General features: G+C 45.0%; 5 protein-coding genes across 5 annotated transcripts; 1 reads left to right on the top strand and 4 right to left on the bottom strand.

The window, feature by feature from the left end:
* Nucleotides 1-1,734: 1,734 nt before the first annotated feature.
* Nucleotides 1,735-2,547, bottom strand: JR316_0009674 (uncharacterized protein; the record flags this gene model as incomplete). The annotated part of the gene is made up of 5 exons (XM_047895367.1): nt 1,735-1,900; nt 1,957-2,084; nt 2,149-2,188; nt 2,238-2,331; nt 2,415-2,547. 5 exons carry the CDS (start codon nt 2,545-2,547, stop codon nt 1,735-1,737), a joined length of 561 nt encoding a protein of 186 aa, XP_047745086.1.
* A 645-nt stretch (nt 2,548-3,192) lies between these two features.
* On the top strand, nt 3,193-5,201 carry JR316_0009675 (Mitochondrial inner membrane magnesium transporter LPE10; the record flags this gene model as incomplete). The annotated part of the gene is made up of 13 exons (XM_047895368.1): nt 3,193-3,514; nt 3,569-3,589; nt 3,643-3,707; nt 3,766-3,843; nt 3,895-4,005; nt 4,058-4,101; nt 4,157-4,334; nt 4,388-4,421; nt 4,483-4,619; nt 4,679-4,759; nt 4,807-4,869; nt 4,931-5,028; nt 5,090-5,201. 13 exons carry the CDS (start codon nt 3,193-3,195, stop codon nt 5,199-5,201), a joined length of 1,344 nt encoding a protein of 447 aa, XP_047745087.1.
* Nucleotides 5,202-9,041: 3,840 nt separating this feature from the next.
* Nucleotides 9,042-10,671, bottom strand: JR316_0009676 (uncharacterized protein; the record flags this gene model as incomplete). The annotated part of the gene is made up of 2 exons (XM_047895369.1): nt 9,042-10,585; nt 10,668-10,671. The coding sequence occupies 2 exons, from the start codon at nt 10,669-10,671 to the stop codon at nt 9,042-9,044; spliced, it is 1,548 nt and encodes a 515-aa protein (XP_047745088.1).
* Nucleotides 10,672-12,546: 1,875 nt separating this feature from the next.
* JR316_0009677 (Cytochrome P450 monooxygenase idtQ) lies at nt 12,547-14,744 on the bottom strand (the record flags this gene model as incomplete). Its single annotated transcript, XM_047895370.1, has 12 exons — nt 12,547-12,731; nt 12,785-12,970; nt 13,032-13,279; nt 13,338-13,364; nt 13,444-13,541; nt 13,618-13,738; nt 13,800-13,930; nt 13,985-14,118; nt 14,179-14,287; nt 14,339-14,422; nt 14,488-14,577; nt 14,643-14,744. 12 exons carry the CDS (start codon nt 14,742-14,744, stop codon nt 12,547-12,549), a joined length of 1,515 nt encoding a protein of 504 aa, XP_047745089.1.
* A 1,440-nt stretch (nt 14,745-16,184) lies between these two features.
* JR316_0009678 (Cytochrome P450 52A6) lies at nt 16,185-18,650 on the bottom strand (the record flags this gene model as incomplete). The annotated part of the gene is made up of 13 exons (XM_047895371.1): nt 16,185-16,318; nt 16,466-16,564; nt 16,630-16,877; nt 16,959-16,985; nt 17,048-17,154; nt 17,204-17,303; nt 17,360-17,490; nt 17,659-17,702; nt 17,742-17,877; nt 17,938-18,021; nt 18,104-18,193; nt 18,247-18,341; nt 18,569-18,650. The coding sequence occupies 13 exons, from the start codon at nt 18,648-18,650 to the stop codon at nt 16,185-16,187; spliced, it is 1,377 nt and encodes a 458-aa protein (XP_047745090.1).
* Nucleotides 18,651-18,741: the final 91 nt, after the last annotated feature.

The raw sequence follows: 18,741 nt of genomic DNA on the forward strand, positions 1-18,741 counted from the left end.
GGAGAGTCTGTGTGTCAAATCTAATCGATTACATCCACCGATGAGATTGATACCAGTCATGCCGTTTTTTTACCATCGGATGGTACCGATTCCCAGGATTTGGTGACCTCGTTGATAGGTCGCTGGAGCTTTGAGCACCTTCCAATCAAAACATCACGTCTCATTCTGGTAAAGTCAGAGGATATACTCCTGTCAGGCCGGGACCTTCTGATGACTTGACAATGACACGTTCATTCGCGGGAGAAATTGACCAAGAATATCTGCATTTGGGCGCAACATGGTACCTACCGTAAATTTTGATCTAAATTATCATCTCCCCGTTGATGCAATTCTTTCCAAAATTGAGGTGATTAGGTAGAAGAGTAGAGTAGAAACCTAAAGAATCAGTTTATAACCTAAATATAATAATTTTTTGCTGGAAATACGCAACGCTTCCTGGATATAAAATGTCCCGCTGCGAACCTTTCGCTGCTTCCGAGTCGCACCATATATTATTTTTGTGTATGTCGAAAGTGTATGCCTGACTCTTACGTCTGTCTGCTTTATGAGAGTGGCTAGCACCGAAGCCTCTGACCAGCTGATGAAACCAATCACGCGCTATTTCTATTCAAAAACTTGGGGATGTCCGGCAGCGGCATGGTTTCATTCACAGCTGTTACGCGTTCTAACTACAACCCATACCATTATGGCGTGAGCCTGGAAAATGCCAGATCCCAGAAATCTCGTCCTTTAGGTCCTTCCATACACTGGCGCCACAAATGTACTCCTCGACCACCCGGCTGCCTTCGAGGGTACTCAATTTGCGCGGCGAATCCCAGGTAAACTTCCTGGTTGGCACCTTCTCGCATCGTCGATCCGGAGGTTACCGACCCAGGGCATATTCGAGTCCTCATATGGCGCCAATTGACGACATGGGCGATCGTGAATATGAATTATCAATGTGGCTGAGACCGGAGTGGTAGCTGGTATATGGTAGAATATACGGAACGGGGTTGTTTTGATGCGTCAGGGTGAGCCTTGCGTTCCTTGGTCTTATTTGAGGTCGCAATACTTATTCCTATGACCATTTGAACAGATTAAACGAACAACTCTATGGCAGTAGAAAGGTCCTTGGTATGACAGATTCGTTGAAACCATTCTACTCATGGATTTTGGGGGACAACACATTCAGTACACTAAGATCACATTTGATCTTGTCAACGAGTCATATAGAATGGTCCCATGTGCCCGTTGTTTACCTGTGCTCGCTGCTCAAAGGTCTGTTCAAGTTCTCACCATCGTGATCATTCATCGCTGCGCACTGAATTTGACGACTGTTAGAGGCTTGTGACTCCAAAGACCTAATGAGGCTGCTGCGAACTGGAGTCCTTAATTTAAAGTGTGTGCATGACGCACTGTATACCATCACTGAGAAGTCAGGTTTTCGACCAAGGGCGCTGTTTTAACTATTTCAAATACTCAACATTCATTAGAAGGGGTCGTGGACTGCATTGACATGAATGCCAAGTTCAAGCAACGCGCCGAGATCTCGGTAGAAGATGTTACACATACAAAAGGTATTAGTACATATTTTGTGTGAGAGATAATCTTTTGTGACTCTCCCTGACTCTCCTAGTCATGCCCCGGTAATATTCAATGTTGAAAAAAGGTGGATGTGTGATCCAAGGGGATCACAATCAGATATCGTGGTCAGTCCACAAAGCCATGTGAACAAACAGGGCGGTTTTGGTGTCATCACATTCCATACTTCCTTCTCAATGCTAACCAAGCAGGTGCTGCAGAGGCATTCCGAGACACAAACACGTTCATATCTTGCTCAGTAATCCGGTTTATGTCGACGCGATTCCAGTACCGAACGAATACGTATAAGATGTCCTGCGCGTCGCGCTCCGAACCACGTCTTGAAAAGGAAATAGATTCAATAGTGTTGTATGTACGGTTGTTAATGACACATACATTACCCATGATTTCAGTTTGGCTCGGATGAATTCAGATACTGTCAAGAAGGGGACGTTCTGAACCCTCATAACTGTTGACGTGTCCAGATGACGCGGGCCCGTTTCTCCTGCCGGCAGTATCTCGATCTGAAATAGCGACAGGGTTCGCGTTGGAGAGACGTTCAGAGCGGCATAAACGGGATATACTTACGTCGATTGCCGGAATCAAACGACGGTATGTGACGTGTAGTCTGGGCAAAATGAGCAATGGTTAAGAAATAGAAGACGCTCGCTGCTGACCGGTTTGTCCAAGGAGAATGGGTTACGGTGAAATCTTCGTTGCCTGAAACCGCGTCTCTCGTCCTACGGAATGGGTGAGCTTGGTTGTGGCCACCTTCGACAATACAAAAGATCTCCTGAAGTGCGGCGAGCAAAGCAAAAGTTGAAAATCGGGGGCTCGATCAATAGGGAATATACTTGCGTCACTAAGAGGAGTGTTGGCGAGGACTGCAGTGAGAACGCTGCCGTAGAATGCATGGGGTATTGAGGCATTCCGGAGAAGCAAAGACAAGGCAGCAGCAGCCTCCAAGAGTCTACGAGTCTCGTGCATGGTGGGTGGGGAGTAGGAGAAAGTGTAGGACGAATGTCAAGCGTAGGTCATAATATGAGAACACGCATCCGCCGAAGTTGAAGTAGCAGTCGAAGGGGTGATCTTAAGATATGTAATAAGACCGCAAAGAGGGCTCCAGCCCGCAAAGAATGATATCAGCAGATACATGATCTTCTTCGTCCCTTTGCCGAACACGGGTATGTCCGATCAGGAGAAGGAGAGCACGTTGCGGCAACGTTTTCGCAAACCAGAAGATTGAACTGTGTGTATGAGGACACGGGAAGGCAGAAAGGCAATCTCGGGATGGGGCAGACTGTGGAGGCATCGGACTGATAAGAGAGATATTCCACGAATAAGACGGAGGACAGCAGATAGTATTTTCGGTCTTTTGTAGATCAAAGCCACGACCATGAAGGCGAAGAGAGCGTCTGAGAAGGCCAACAGCTTAATCGGGGCAGACCACTCCCTTTCAGCGGTAATTCGTCCAAATACGGTCACAAATAAACATTAAATTTATCCGTCACATGTCACACATATCACGTTCTTGCCAAGCACGCTCTCTCCCCTTTTCTTCTACTACACTAGTACTACCTCTGCGCTGAATCTCGGTGGAGAGCCAGGCTGCGTCAAGAGTCCGATTTGCGCATGCATAGAGCCTGCTGGAGACAACGTCCAAGTCATGTAAGCCCGCGGTGGCCCACACAGCCTCCAACGTCCATTGCCTGCCTGAACCAGCTTCGAAATTTCACCGTGGACCATCGCGAGAGGATTCGGATCCACGCTTCAGGTCTATATAACCGCTCATTACCTCCGACTACCCGGCAATTTTCGTGGTCATTCAAATCTCAGCCTCGGTTGCAGGTCCAGGAGTTCACTGAGCTACCTGACAATGAACAGGACGTCACTCGGGCCGCCATCCTCGACAAGGTCATGAAAGGTCGCCAGCCAACTGATCTCATGCTACGTTGTGAGTCCCACTGCCACCCCCACTTGCCCCTGCACCACTAATTAAACAACCCAGGTACCATTCTCGATGCTGAAGGTAGAGTCATTCGCTAAGCGGAACGGACCATGTCGGAGTTGATCTGCTCGTAGGTAACGTCAAAACAATCTCCGGACAATTCAAAAAGTCGGATCTCAGTGCTGAGCATCGCCTGAATGTGAGAGCGGGTTCGTTCGGTGCGAGTTGGATAATTAACGAAATGGCTAAATCGCCAGGCCCGTGACCTCCGGAAAATCGATTCTAGGATTCCAAATCTCGTTCCAACTATTCTTGTTCGAAAAGAAGCCATCCTCGTATGTCTTGAAACTTAGTATGTCATGCTCAGATCCTCATCTGTTCTCTAGGTCAACATTCTTCACATACGCGCCCTCGTCAAGGCGGATGCTGTCATTCTATTCGACACTTTTGGTTCTGCGGATTCCAGGCTTCATTCGGTATTCTTATATCACTTAGAAGTTTGTCTGCTTTTCTGCTCTGTAAATTACCGCTGTTGATTCTTTTTACTAGCACAATCTCAAATCAAAAGGTGCTGGAACGCCTTACGAATTTCGGTATTTCGATCTAGTCCAAATAACCGTATGATAGTTAGCTCATCTCCGATACCAGCGCTCTCGAATCCATCCTTCTCTCTGTTCTAAGCGCCCTTGAGGCCGAAATGGTCTTTATTAGAAACCTCGTTGGTGGATTACTAGCAGAGATGGAAGATAACATCGACCACGATCGTTTCAAAAGACTTCTGCACTACTCCCGACGACTGGCGAGCTTCAAAAATAGGGCCACATTGGTAAACATTTGCCCACCTTCCCTCCGATACTAAAGCTCATTTAAATAAAACAGGTGGAAGAAGCCCTTGACGAAGTCCTCAGTCAAGGTATTTTAAGCTCAAACTTTTTTAAGTCTTTCGTTCCCTTACTCATATAGCTCCCTTGCAGATGAGGATATGGATGCTATGTATTTGACAGACAAGAAAAACAATCAAGAAGTTGTTGATCACGAGGAACTTGAGGTGCTTTTGGAGTCTTTCTCGAAGCAAGTAGAAGAAATAGTCAATGAAGCCGAAAACATAGAGGTAACGCTACACCTCCTTAACTTCAGTATCATTACATCGTTACTCAAGTTTCGCGGCAGAGCAACGTCCAATCTACACAAGAGATTGTGGAGTTGATACTAGATTCTAACCGAAATGCCCTTTTAGCACTGGATCTACAGGTAAGTTGTCAGGAACGCCTTTCATTTCGATTTAACCTTTTGGTTAGGTATCAATAGCCACATTGGGAGTTGGCTCCGGCGCCTTGGTCGCTGGACTATTTGGCATGAATGTAAGTACCGTCGTCGAAATCACTCGTCCGAATGACTCACCATGGACGTCTTGTGATACAGTTACTAAGTCATTTCGAAAACCATCCATATGGTTTCTATGTCATGACTGGACTTTCGGCCACGCTTGCTTTCTTGGTCGCGTTCACAGGATTTCGCAAGTGAGTTCACAGTGCCAATACAATCTGTTGTTTATGCGCCTTTTCTCAATGTTTGTCCCAGGCTTTCAAAAATACGCAAAGTGGGGTTGTCTTCTACTACCCAGAAGCTTAAGCCCACGAAGCAGTGGCTTCCATTACCCCTTCGTAACAGGATTCCAGGCGGCTGGTCATGATGCCATGCACGATGCCCTCTGAAGGGGACATTATACCTCTTCAGTCGCGTGACGAAGTAATATCAACACCCCCTTCTCACACTAATTTTAGCTCAGGATATACCACTATCTATAACTAACGTATACGGTGATTCAATTTAATATAGATGAAGGGAAATTAATCGAGAAAGCCAATCTCTTTATTGGACCAAATCACCAGAGCTTCTGGTTCTGTGAGCTGCTGTGGGGTCGGGACTTGGTGCTGTGTCTGATAGATGACGCAGCAGAGTCATCTCCAGGGGAAGTTAGAATAACTTGACGCTTCAATTCCATTCTCTGAGCATAAAGTTATAGTTCCAGCCTTATATTTAATACTTCGACCTCAAGTAGGCTGATAGGGGTAGGTTCGACTCTTGTTGAGGATGCATAGATAAAATTTTAAGATTAAAACTGAAAAGCTTTGACAGGAAACGTCATGCCGTTATGTTTCGTTTTCGCAACGACGAACTTGCAGGAAGTGGTTAGAGCTTCCTTCCATCGTTTTGGACAGGGAAGCACCAGAATGAGATTTTGCGGACGTGAGTTGGGATACCCATGGTCGAAATGAGCAAGGTTTGGTTAGATTTTGATTGGATTTGTGATCCAAAAGGAGTTGAAAGAAGTACCATACGTTTGGGATAGATAATCGAGGTTACTGGAAACGATAATTTCCGGCTGGGGAGTCTGGTCACCAGTCTCGGTTCGTGATCCTTCCTGTTCTCAAGAATTGTCCAACAAGCTTTTTGTGTCCAATTAAACACGCACAGCAGGATTGCGCAATAATGGGGTGGTTTAAGCCTCCGTTGGGCGTGGTAAATTGATCATTCCAGATGGATGAATTCATGAAGCACAGATCCCATGCGTTGGGCCCATTGGGTGCCAGCGCTCAAAATGAACTATCCGATACAAGAGACAGCACTTGCCTTGAGGAGACGAACGGGTCCTGTCATGAATAACTTGCCCATCCGATCGTTTCTGGTGTTTGTCATAAGACTCGGATGGTTGCCAACTAGGAAGCTGGGGGGCATATATTCCGAGCCGGAGATGAGTACCATGCAGAACGAGTTAGCACCTTCAGCTAGAAATGTACGCAAAGTCCACGGTAAAGACCACATGGATTATGGGGTCATTTCAGATGAGGAACTGATAATCGTCACGAAAGAATGCCCGGAGGTATCGATTCTCAGTGATCATGATCAGCTTATGAGTGATTAGAAATGAGATGAGTTCGAAGCATCAGTTGTAGTGTGCACATCTTGCATAGAATGCATACATAATTCGAATACGGGGCATTTGTAATCCAGATCAGCAAGAAGTATAAGATGTCGCGGGAAGAGGAGTAAATGAAAAGCCGCGATACATGAGCCAGATCCAATGATATGTTATGCTTCATTCCAAGAACAGAAGATATGTTGTATCTGCAGTATCCTCGGAGAGACAATAAAACGAAATGGATGTCTGCCAGGTCTCTGACATCGGGACGTCGTATCCGACTCTTTGAGAGGGACATTGAATCGTACGATGACACAAACGCCGGTCTCCCAATCGGACAGTGATATATGAATAGCGGGCGCCGGGTTCGAAGTGTGTTTCCTCAAAGGCCTGTTAATAGCTGATCAAGTTACGAGTCATATCGGAATCGAAACTTCAAAGAAAGGAAGCGGTTCTTTCCCAGTCAAGCCCAAGCCAGAAATTTCTGGGGTAAGTCACAACATTGCAATTAAAGTTTGCAGTTTCTGATGCAATCGAAGAAGGGAACATTGGATCACATGCGTTTAGTGAGCAAGGAATGTGCATGTCGAAGAGGGACACAAGAACTCGGAGTGAATGGTATAATTTTGTCACAGAACGACGTCAAAGACATAAGTAGGAAGACGCCGTGAAGCAAGTGTCGGATTTACGCCAAGTACCAGTAACCGAAGAATGTCACCAGGTTTTCTGCTGAAGGCTTTGCAGAAGGGAAGCATCATGTAACGAGGAGAAATATCAGGTACTACAATTAATCACTTACAATGCGCAATACAAATTTATGCAAACTTCTGCAATGCTGCAATGCACGATGTACCTTCGTTAAAGTCAGGTGTTTCAACGGTCGAGAGTGCACGAGTACCTAGCCTGTGAGTTTGCAGATGGCAGATGGAAAAGAATGTGCAGCTTTCGAAGTCTGGGAGAATATGCGAAACACGACAACGAGGCAGAGTTGCCCGTCCTGCAAGGCATGCTTTCCATTTACTTTCAATAAGAAGTGATCACATGTCCTGTGCCATGGGGCGCATCTCGTTTGGTTATTGCCAATGGAAGACGAATGGAACGGGAATTATTTTCTTCTTTTGGCTCGAAGGCATAACTCTTTTGATACTGATATAACAATATCTGATTTTCCTTGCAGCACCTAGATAGACCGCATTGATTTCCTGGCATTGTGTTAGTGACCCTGCAAAACACATCAATAAATGACTGGGCAAGAACATGAGGGTAAGGCTCCTCTTAGCCTTACTTGCCTCATACCTGCCTCCTGAGCCCCACCCACATAACCGAGACACCATAAGATACCACCAAGAGCACTGCGTCCAGAATCAAGCTTAAACACAAGTAAAAAGGGTCACAAAACACAGGATCTAGACACTGTCCGCCTAGGAGAAGGGTAGAAGACACCGTTCTGACTGCGCATCCGAGGCTCGAGGGATAAGACATTTAATGCTAGATTTAGCCCCTTCGAGAGCGAAGCAAGAAGCCGAAACCCCAGATAAGCGCTGTCAGCGCCGTGTAAGTCCAACAAGCTGCGTCGAACGAGAGGCTAAGCAAAGAATTGCCATGAGATCATGATCAGAGAGGGGTTTTTCGAGTGCAAGGTTCAATGTTGAGCCAGAATTCAGCGAGGGTTTTTCACGCGCGTTGTGGTCACGATGCCTGTATCGATTGAGTCCGTTGATGTCCTTGATTTGAGGCCATGCATGGCCAAACGTACACAGGTGCTGCAAAAGGAACCTCCGCAGTCTTCAATGATTATTTCAGGCGGAATTTAAGACCTCAATAGATACAACCCTAGTTTTTCCACAAAAGACCATTAAAATGGGGGTTTATTTTGCTCAAGAAACGACTGTTGAAAAACGTCACCGTGACTGTAAACCTTGCTCAAGCTCGAACCTGCTGTGGTCTTTCTACAACCTTACTCGTTTGCAATTTTGTCAAGCATAGTATCGAGATGAACAAAAGAGGCAGCTTCTGAGAAAGGAACATAAAAGGCGGGGAATGAAAAGAGTTTCAGCTTATATGGGCCCACCGCCGTTGTGGGTCGAGAGATAAGAACGAAACCTGCCATTTAAACTGTGGCGCGACGTGATGGAAACTGACTATATTTGCCGTAAGCAAACAAGATAACGAGCGCTATTGACTCTTGAGCATATTTACGAAAGCCTTCAAATGGGAAGTTTTTATGAGAGCATGAAACTTCAAATGTTTAACGTTTAACTCCTGCCGTTCATGTTTGGTACTAGTAACACAGCCGAAACACCCAGAGGGTTGGTAGCATTACGAGTAAAAATGATTTTTGGTGCATTAAGATCGTTGTCAGCGTCAAGCGGATAAAGAGATAGGTAAGTACGTAAAGAAATGACGAGATACAACATAAGGTCGTCAAGATAGCTCGAAGAATAGTCTGTGATTACAACAACATAAAGGTGGTAAGAAGGTTCCAAAAATTTCGAAAGTTGCACAGGAGCATGCAAAACTTTTGATACAGGCTAAAACAAACATCAAGAACATATCCAACTCGATATAGCAAGTTGAATTCCAAAGTTGTCAAGAAGGTAGAACAAAAATTCAATCCTTGACTGGCATGGGCATGTCAGGAATGAGATAGTGCAGAGGTTTTCCTTCCACACCACCAGGACCAAAACTACTTTTGTGAACCAGCTGAGGTTGACTGAAGTCGCGACCTGCATGGTTACGTGTAGTATAATGGCCTCCGGCGTTCGTCGAATTCATGAGGTGATCCGGGCTGGGCGAAGGAGGGGGTATGGGTGATGGAGCAAGGGACGGTGAAAGGGGGTCTTGACTGGGGTCATAAGCAGGAACAGGTTTGCGCTTTTTGCCGCCAAATGATTGTCTCCTGGCTTGCTTGTTCGCATCGTTACTTGGGCTAACTGGACTGCTGGGATCCAATGGCGAAGATGGTTGCTGATACATGAGGACATGAGACGACGTTGATTGAGATGGAGACGTCTGATGTGTATTCGATGTGATCGACTGCGACCGCGAAAGACTTGACGATGGCATGAATTGACTGGAACTTCGCGCATGAGGTGAAATGGGTGATGTAGGGGGATACGTGTTTGAGGAATCGAGTGATTGTCTTCCTATGGAATCTTGGATAGAAGGTCTTCTGCCCGGAGGAGCCGTGACATATTCATTTGTAGAGAATACGTTGGAACTGGAAGATGAAGCAGAATAGGTTCTGGATGCAACCTTGTTCCTCGTCGTCGGTTGCTGTTGTAAGACAGGCAATGTTGAGAGGGCTACCCCAGAACTTTCGAAAGGGTTCTTCGAGTACACCGAATTCTTCTCGGCTCCAATAGCATCTTCTGATTCTCCTGGAATGGATCCTACGGTGCCACCACGCCCTTGATGGCGGGACAAAGGTCTTCCACTATTTGTCAGCACCCTGGAGTCAACTGAGCTCAACCCATTCCAACGGCCACTGGAGGCCTGACCATCTCCTAGAACACTGCTCTTTCTCCCTCTGCGGAGAAGGCATAACCAGGCCGTGATCACCATTCCAATGAGAGCTATAGCAGCGACACTGACACCAACGATGGTTCCCACACTCGTGTGTGATGACGCGCCGATAATTGGAAGGGCAGTGTTAGACGTAGATGGCGGATTGGTTGTAGTGCTGCTTCCAGTAGAAGACGCACTTGAGGAAGATGAACTACTTGTAGTTGACAAACATGAAGTATCTTCGCCCTTGTGAACAAATATAGGGTTCGATGTAGTGGTGTAACCACCACCATATCCCGGCATGCTTGCTGAGAAGACGTACCATCCCTGAGGGATGTTGACTAACGGCCATGTGTATGTTTCCAGTGTGGGATCGATTCCTGATGCAATCTCAGTCGTTACAGAAAGGATTGGATCGTTGACTCCGGTGGGTACCGCACGCCGATCGTTGGTGAATGTGTTAGGCCGTCTCGTGTGTGAAGACGTTAACGATGGTGGAGGGGTGTCTTGTGCGACATCATTGTTGGTGACAGTTAAATCGATTGGGTTATTTGCACCGGAAAAATCCCATGTAATGTTTACAGGTTCGCAAGTAATGGGCTGGAAGTCTTGGAAGAAGACTTGAGGGTCCTGGAAGGTAGCGCTCGCTGGATTTATTGTTATAGGAAAGACACCGTCAGTTGGAATGCATAATAATGTTTTCAAATACATGATTGGGAACCAACTCACTCATTTCGACTTCAGTAAAGAAGGAGATAACAAGTGTAAGATGAGTCGAGGTTGAGCTTCAAGGGCACCACGAGGACGACCACGCTGCTGGTGTCCCAATAATGAGCGATTGGCCTCGAGATCGGATTGCTCCACGGGCGGGGGAACGAGGGGAATGAATAACCTGCAGCAGACTACAGTGGTGAAGAACGAAAAGGCTTCGTAGTCAGCATTCGGCCACTTTCGTGGGGGGACACCGGGCGATGTAAATGAGTGTAAATGTGAAGCAACAATAGAGCAGCTCACTCGGCACACAACAGCCGCATAAAAGCGAAGGCTCCCAGGCACGACGGCAATTTCATCATTTCCATCACCTTGGGCCTACAAACCGACGCAGATGGGAGTCAAATACAACAAAAAACGGCCACTATAATTACATTTCCGTCCAATCTCACCTTTTTGAGTCTTCTTTACTCACGAAGGCCTTCTTTTCACGTATTTAGGGAGCAAAGCGGACCTTTTCGAGCTAGAACGGCGTTTAGTGGCCTCGTGCAACGTGTGTTGATGTTCATGACGTTACAAGCCAGCTTTAGCGATAGGAGAAGAATTACATTTCAACGAAATCAATAACTACAAAGGTATGAGCATGAAGCATTAAATGAAGCTTGAAGCTTGAAGACTCACCGACTACTTTTTAATAGTCTCTCCATCAATCTTTGATTCGATCCCATCCATGTTCCCTGATGAACAATCATAACCAAAACCTGATAGTGGCCAGAGGGAAACGATTGTTACAAAACGCGACCGCGGAGCTGTAGGCGAGCTGTTGTCGGAGCAAGCAGTGACGTTGGCGGACTCTGGTTTCCGTTGATCGCCCCCGTTAACGGAGAACGTGGCTTGCTTCCGTTCTAGGCGGGCACCTTCAGAGCACTTTCAACACAAAACTCTGCTCTGTAACAAAATGACCAAACTGACGTAGACTTACAGGTCCAAAAGTCGCTGAATACGTACGGCAACGGTATTCTAGATGGTTGTGCGGGAAATGGCATCACTGAAACTTCCCTTCGACGTCTTGAGTGGTACCCTCAACCATGTTGTACTGCTTAATCGATTTCCTTCGGACCGGGTACAACAGAAATGGCGATATCTTCGAGGGTATTCGATATGCCAGAGGGTTGCTCAACGAAGTTTTGGTTGGTGTCACTTGTATGCAGGGAAACAAGCAGAGTGTATCTGTGTCATCTGACCCTGAACGTCAAACCTCAGCGGCTTGAATGTTCAAAGGAAAGTCTTTGAAGTGCAGCCGGGAAGCCTAAAGCGAATTTGGAAAAGCTAGAACTTGAAGTGATCGGGGAAATATGTCTCATTTTAGTGCGTCGCGCCTGGTAATTTTTGAATTGGCTACTGATGGAGAGGACTGTGGCTAGGAGGGCGCTTCCTTTGGATTTGTGAATTGATTCGCACCTGCATGCGGACGAGTCAATGGGTAAGTTGATTGTATACTTGGTTACAGTTTGCAATATCATAGAGTGCATATATGCGTTGATAAAATGCTGTGAAATTGTGTCATGAAGTAAACCTAAACTTAGACAAAGCGTGGGTGGGATTTTGAAAGCAGAGTTGTAGCGTTGATGAGGATTCGTAGCGGGTATACACTGCTTGAAGACAGAAGTGGTGCTGGAATGGATTGTCTGTCATCTAACCCTAAGGCATGAATGCCAAACCTCGGCGCGTCGAACTTTACACGGAAACCTAATGCTAGAACTTGATAGATCAGGAATTTGTTCAAGGAAATCTCATAGACAATAGAAAGCTAGAAGCCATGATATAGAATACTCTATCAAATATCTACTTTCTATTCAAAATTCTATGCCTCGGTTGGCAAGTTATAAAGGCCCGTTTAGATATGGAATGATTTGGTACCCTGATCAGTAAATTTCCCACTCTCGTTGGCTAACGGAACAAACAGCACTTTGCCCTTGGGAGCTACCGAAACGACATTGAGTGGATCCAGAACCTCGTATTCTCCTCCAACAAGTGTGGGTGTGAGGTGCTCAATCAAGAGCAAAACAGCGAGTTTGATCTCTGATCAAGAAACTGTCTGTCAAAAAATTTTAGTCGTTGAGAGAAATACTAACCAGAAACGGCAAGGGTGCGTCCGGGACAGGCAAATCGCCCTAGCCCAAAAGGATAATAACCAGGGCCAGCCATAATGGCAGGCTTCCCGGTACCGACCCAACGATCAGAAACAAACTGTTCGGCGTCGTAGCCATGATATTCTTGACTTCTATTCGAGAGTGAAGCCAGTGGGATGACGTATGATCCTACCGATTTTCAGTTGGGATGGGATTTGGGCTAGCCAAGATAAAAGCGCTACAGGCGTACCTTTTGGTATATCAAATCCAGCCAGCTTGACATCTCGTACGGACAAACGCACAGTACTTAACGTGTCGCCTTTCATACGCATCACCTCTCGAATGAAAGAGTCGAGGCGTTCCGCATTGCGAAGTGATGCATAGGTTAAGCGCTCAGTACCATCACTACATGTCTCCGTACGTATCTCCTTTCTAAGCCCTGGGATATCACTGGGACGCTTTGCGATCTCCAGGATAACCCAGATCATAACCACAGCACTACGTATTATTGGTTTTCAAAACGATAAATAGGAGATGATAACATATTTTTGCTTACGTTTGATGAACAGATGCAAAAATCAATCTGAATGATCATACATAGTATGCCATAGGCATATTGTTCATTTAATGTTCCATAAATTGGATCGAAGAACATTACATACCCGAGAAGGAGGAAAAGAATCCACAACTTGTCAAGAAATCCGATTTTCTTTGTTTTTGGATCAATATATCGTTGTGCAAAGAAGAACATCACAGATCGCTGAAGGCAATGTGATGATATTAAGCGCCCGTCTCTAAATGGATAAAAACCGCAATATATACAAATGCGGACTTACATCACCCTTTTTTCTATCTTGATGTGTACCGAAGTCCTCGCCCAATTGCGATAGCTCCTTGTATGCTTGACGTGCGATTCTAAAAAAGTAATATGGAATTGAAAAGCACATAATCGAAATCCTGGAACAGAGCACAGGTAATCATCGTTCAGAGTCAGACAGTTAATCATGTCTGGACATACCAATTACAGATCCGCCATGTCGTTGGGAATGTGCGCGCCCATGTATTGGTGTTATCAAAAATGCCGGCTAAAGCGGCAACCTCCCTGGAAATGTGATGCACTGAATCGATGTTTTGCTCTGATGTGTATTCCTACCATCCGACCCGTAAATAGCTGAACTTGTAATAAAAGAACCGACTACAAACCTTTCCCATTATCAGTGTCAGCATTGCTTCTGACATGATCTTGTGCACCATGTTTGTTACGTCCACGGGAGTCGATGGCGCCCTGATTACGCTTTCCTGAAAATTGCCGATTACTCTGTAAAAAATTGGAGAGACTGATGGCCTCACATTAATCCCACATCGGTACGGAATATCATTGAGCATTATTGACTCACTCTTATCCATTGTCAATTCAATCTTCCCAATGATTTCATCGTATACCAACTGATCCAGGTTGCCTACGAAACTTCGAGGAAGGTGTAACAAAATCCCCATGTTTAGAAGCTGCAATCATTGGCCAAATATTGCTATTGCGATTCAAATCTATCGACTCACTGAAAGCGTCCCCTTCTCAAAGCTAAAATCTGCCTCATTTGCAAGCACATCTGTAACGAGGGTGTTGTCAACAATGTACTCTATCTTAAATTTAAAAATGAGCGTGAGCACAATGTCGAAGCAAAACACACCAATCCTTGAAGACGTACTCTCCCTCTACGAAGAACTCTGATTATTCTCCCATGGTCCTTTAGTGCAGTTTCATAAGCTTGTCTTGGATGGCGAAACATTTGATCCTCCTGAGTATGCAAAACAGACAAACATTGAGACGTGTCAATTCGTATTAACTTGGCTAAGTACTCACTGGGATATCTACTAAAGGTGGAAGATTAAGATGCCTTTTCACTCGGAAAATGTAGCGATCCACAGTGAAAATAAGTCCTACAACGGCGAACACCAGCAACATCCACAGAGAATCCATGTTGAAAGTTTACAATGTATCTAGACCTTACGATAGCTTTTAAGTAGTAGTGAGGTTGCGCTCTATAAATAATCTGATCGGTGGCATTTTACATCATTAACTATCTGAGAGTCACAAAGGGTTTTCAGTAGTCAAGCTCGCAGGAATGGAATGGAAAAGTACCCCATCTCCGTTAACCCAGGGTACAATATCACAGAAAGCAACCGGAAATGCTATCGGACTTCTTATTTACACCCAATTACTCACTGAAATCATCAGAATTTTCCACCAGAGACTTCTCACAGCCCTATTCTTTATTCCTTTGGGATGAAAATTTGATAGAACATCCAGGAAATTTGTCCGACCGAACTTTTGCAGAAGCCTATGCTTACCTCGTGGAAGCTCGCATATATCTGATTCTCATTTGGAGCCATATTGGTGGGTCAAAAGGCATAGATACAATTACAAGTACCGAGGAGACTAAAGCATATTTGCTTGTGGCAGCCAATAGAACAGGACATTACGATTTCGCTTTGTTATCGACCACACCGGCGATGCAGTCCGGACTATATACAAACTTTCCCAGCGACCTTAAAATAGCCTAACCTCGATATCTATTAATAGAAACGATGCTTAACATTGACGCCGAGCCAGAAATCTCTCCAAAGTAATATTCATTTCCCAGCTTAGAGGTTAGATAGTAGCATAAAAGACACTCGAATGCACTGGAATGCATTTCACCCATCATAATGTCTGATTAATTTTGCATTATAGTCAACTTCCACAGATCAATATAGCTTTTTGAGTGGAAAGAGTCATTATGTATGATACATGATGCTATCCAGCCTTTCTCCATGGAAATTTGGTCAAATTTTCCCGCACAGAGAAAGTCGCCGTCAAAATGTATTTTACTAAATTCTTCATTGACATCAATCTCATATCTGCCACTCATCGACATATTTCATGAGGACCCTAAAGTTCGGTGCCTTTGACGGGAGAATGCGCGAAAACAATTGGAGAACATGTAATTTGGTAGGAAGAAAGGCTAACTTCCTCATCAGAGATCCATGACCACATTTTGACAATTCCACGTTGATAGATGAGATATTTTGGCGGAGATTACCGTCATGAAATCTATATCTGTGGCATTCCAGTTGCATCCTCCATTAAGGAAGTTAAACCAAGGTATCTCCCCGAGATCGATTCTCGTAGCATGGGTGAACCAATTAGCACCTGAAATTCCACGCCTTGATCTATCTCCATGCCCGAAGAAGCCCAGCGATTCGAATGTCACACTTGATATGACACAAGATTAAGTCGGAACCAAATCAGATCTCGTTATACACGTTTGTCTTCGTATCCAGTTCTAAAATACATGGAGAACTACTGATATCTACTTAGTATAGATAGAATTCTATATCAGATAACATCCCTGAACGTGTGCATCTAACGAGGGCTAAAGAGGATTCGACCACGTGGAGCAACTGTGGAGGTGAGCAATCGGTCTACCACCTCGTACTCTCCACCTTCCAACTCGAAAGTAAGCTCATTCACTAAGAATAGGACAAAGAGCTTGATCTCTAAGCATTAGCGTGTTTGTTAGTAATACTTCCACAAATTTCAAGGATACTATCAATTACCAGACACTGCAAGCACTCTCCCGGGGCATGCCCATCTTCCCAGCCCAAAAGGCCAATATCCGGAGCTTACCATCGTGGCTGGCGCACCACGGCCAACCCATCGATCTGCAATAAACTCTTCGGCGTCAGGACCGTGATGCTCTTTGCTCCTATACGACAAGGAGGCGAGAGGGATGATAAATGCCCCTGTGGTTAACTATTAATTAACTGAGGTAGCATAACGAAGACGCGCTCAAGCTTACGAGACGCACCTGATGGAACTATGTACTTGCCCAGTTTGACATCCCGAAGGGCCATGCGCATTGTTCCCAGTGTATCGCCTTTCGTACGCATAACCTCTCGAATAAACGAGTCGAGGCGCTCAGCATTTCTAAGTGTTGCATAGGTTATTTGTGGAGTGCCGTCGATACCAGTTTCTGGAAGGAATTCTTTATTGATTTCAGGTATAACCTCTGGCCGTTTTGCAAGTTCAAGAATAACGAATATCATTATCACGCTCCTATATTGGTTGTATCAGTGAGTATCACATGTATTGGCGTAATCAAACATTTCGCGATGATGTATTTCTGTGACAACTCACGTTTGATGTACAGAAGCAAATAGGATTCTGTGTAACGCGTCTTGTATCAGTTCTGTTACATGATCTCATAATGACCTTGTGATACTTACGGAAGGAACAGACACAGCATTATGGCTCGTTGGCAAATACCAATTCTCCCTGTTTGCTTATCTCTAAAGCGTTCAGCATATTTGAAGAGAACAGATTCCTCGAGAGGCTGTATGAGCATCCGTTCTATCAGAATCTGACACCATACGATAACTCACTTCATCTTGTGGCTTTGCTGAATTCTTTCCCCCCATTTGCATGAAAGCTTTTGTGCCGACTCCACAGAAATGATACATCATCATGAACGTTGCTCGCGGCCTAAAAGGTGCATGCTCATCAGGTCGCTATATCAATTTTAATAGGTTTATAGCCACCTGTTAAAAAATGTCCAGGTCCTTGGGAACAACAGGGCAAGTTTATTAGTGTTGTTGATAATGCCGGACAAAGAGCCGACTTCTTCCATTGCCCTGCAGATAGATTTGACATTTTGACTAGATGCATAACTCTGTTTAACAAGGTAAATAATTAATGTCCATGTTTGAGCACGCCGATCCTCGCGTGATATTGTGGACACACTTGCCTTGCCCAAAAAGAGGATTATCATTGCCTCCGACATGGTGCGGTGCACCAGTTTGTTGATATCAACAGGGCGTGGTGGATCCATGGTGTTTACCTTCTCCTTGAATTGCCGAATTTTTTCCTCAAAAACTGGAACCACTAACCAATAAAATTTGTTAGCAATGTGGTTCCACCCACCATCTTGTATTGAGGTTGCAGGAAGATCACCTTTGTCTATAACTGAATGGATTTTGGATATAATTTCCGAGTGTACGAGATGGTCCGCAGTGGCTACAAAGCGAGGGATGTAAAGGAGGAAGCCCATGTTCAGCGCCTGTTGAATTAAGATGGTCAGTATATCATGTTATGATGCCACAGACAAGAGTATCTGCACCATAAGTGCCCCTTTCTCAAAACTGAAGTTCGTATATCCTGTAAGAACCTCCTCCAAGTAGATATCGTCGACAATATATTCAATCTGCACCGTTGGCACGGCAGAAAAACGCAAATAATTTAATATCAATTCAATGTTGTATAATTTGAATTAGAAGATCTCGTACTCTGTCTCTCCTAGGTATTCTGATAACACTTCCGTGTTGTTTTAAAGCATTTTCCAGTACGTTACGCGGGTCGTTGGCCAACTCATCGTCCTGCAAAGTCAAAATGTCAGTGCACGGTTAGTTCTAAAGGAAACTCGACTGACTGAAATATACACAAAGGGAGGAAGATGATCCTCTTTTTTACTGCAGCTGATATCATGGAGGAGTAGAGCGATACCCGCAACAGCCACAAAAACCACTGCACTGAAAAGTTGAGCTATCATGACTGCTCTTTGAAAGACAACGAAGGCTACTTAACTTCGAGAGAGAACTTATAAGAGAAAGAGGGCTTAGCTCTTGCATTTTTTCGCCCGGTCAGAAGCTTCTCGGTAGATTTTCGTCTCCGTTTTTTACTACCAACGATTCGAGAAGGATCAACGGCACTGCCTATTAAGGAAAATGTCCTTCCTCTTGTGGGAGTCACACCTAGTAGCGAACGACTGAACCAAGCGGAAAGAGCTGAACACCGCTGAGACCTTGGATAGAACTTCCTAATGGTCAAGGACATTGTCCATTCGTATCTGCTTCTTATCCATTTTGATTTAATGACGCTTCGTATAATAATACCGCCGCCTTTTAAATTACGAGCACTGGAGATA

This window comes from Psilocybe cubensis, chromosome 9 (assembly GCF_017499595.1).
Source record: "Psilocybe cubensis strain MGC-MH-2018 chromosome 9, whole genome shotgun sequence".
Classification (NCBI taxonomy): domain Eukaryota; kingdom Fungi; phylum Basidiomycota; class Agaricomycetes; order Agaricales; family Agrocybaceae; genus Psilocybe; species Psilocybe cubensis.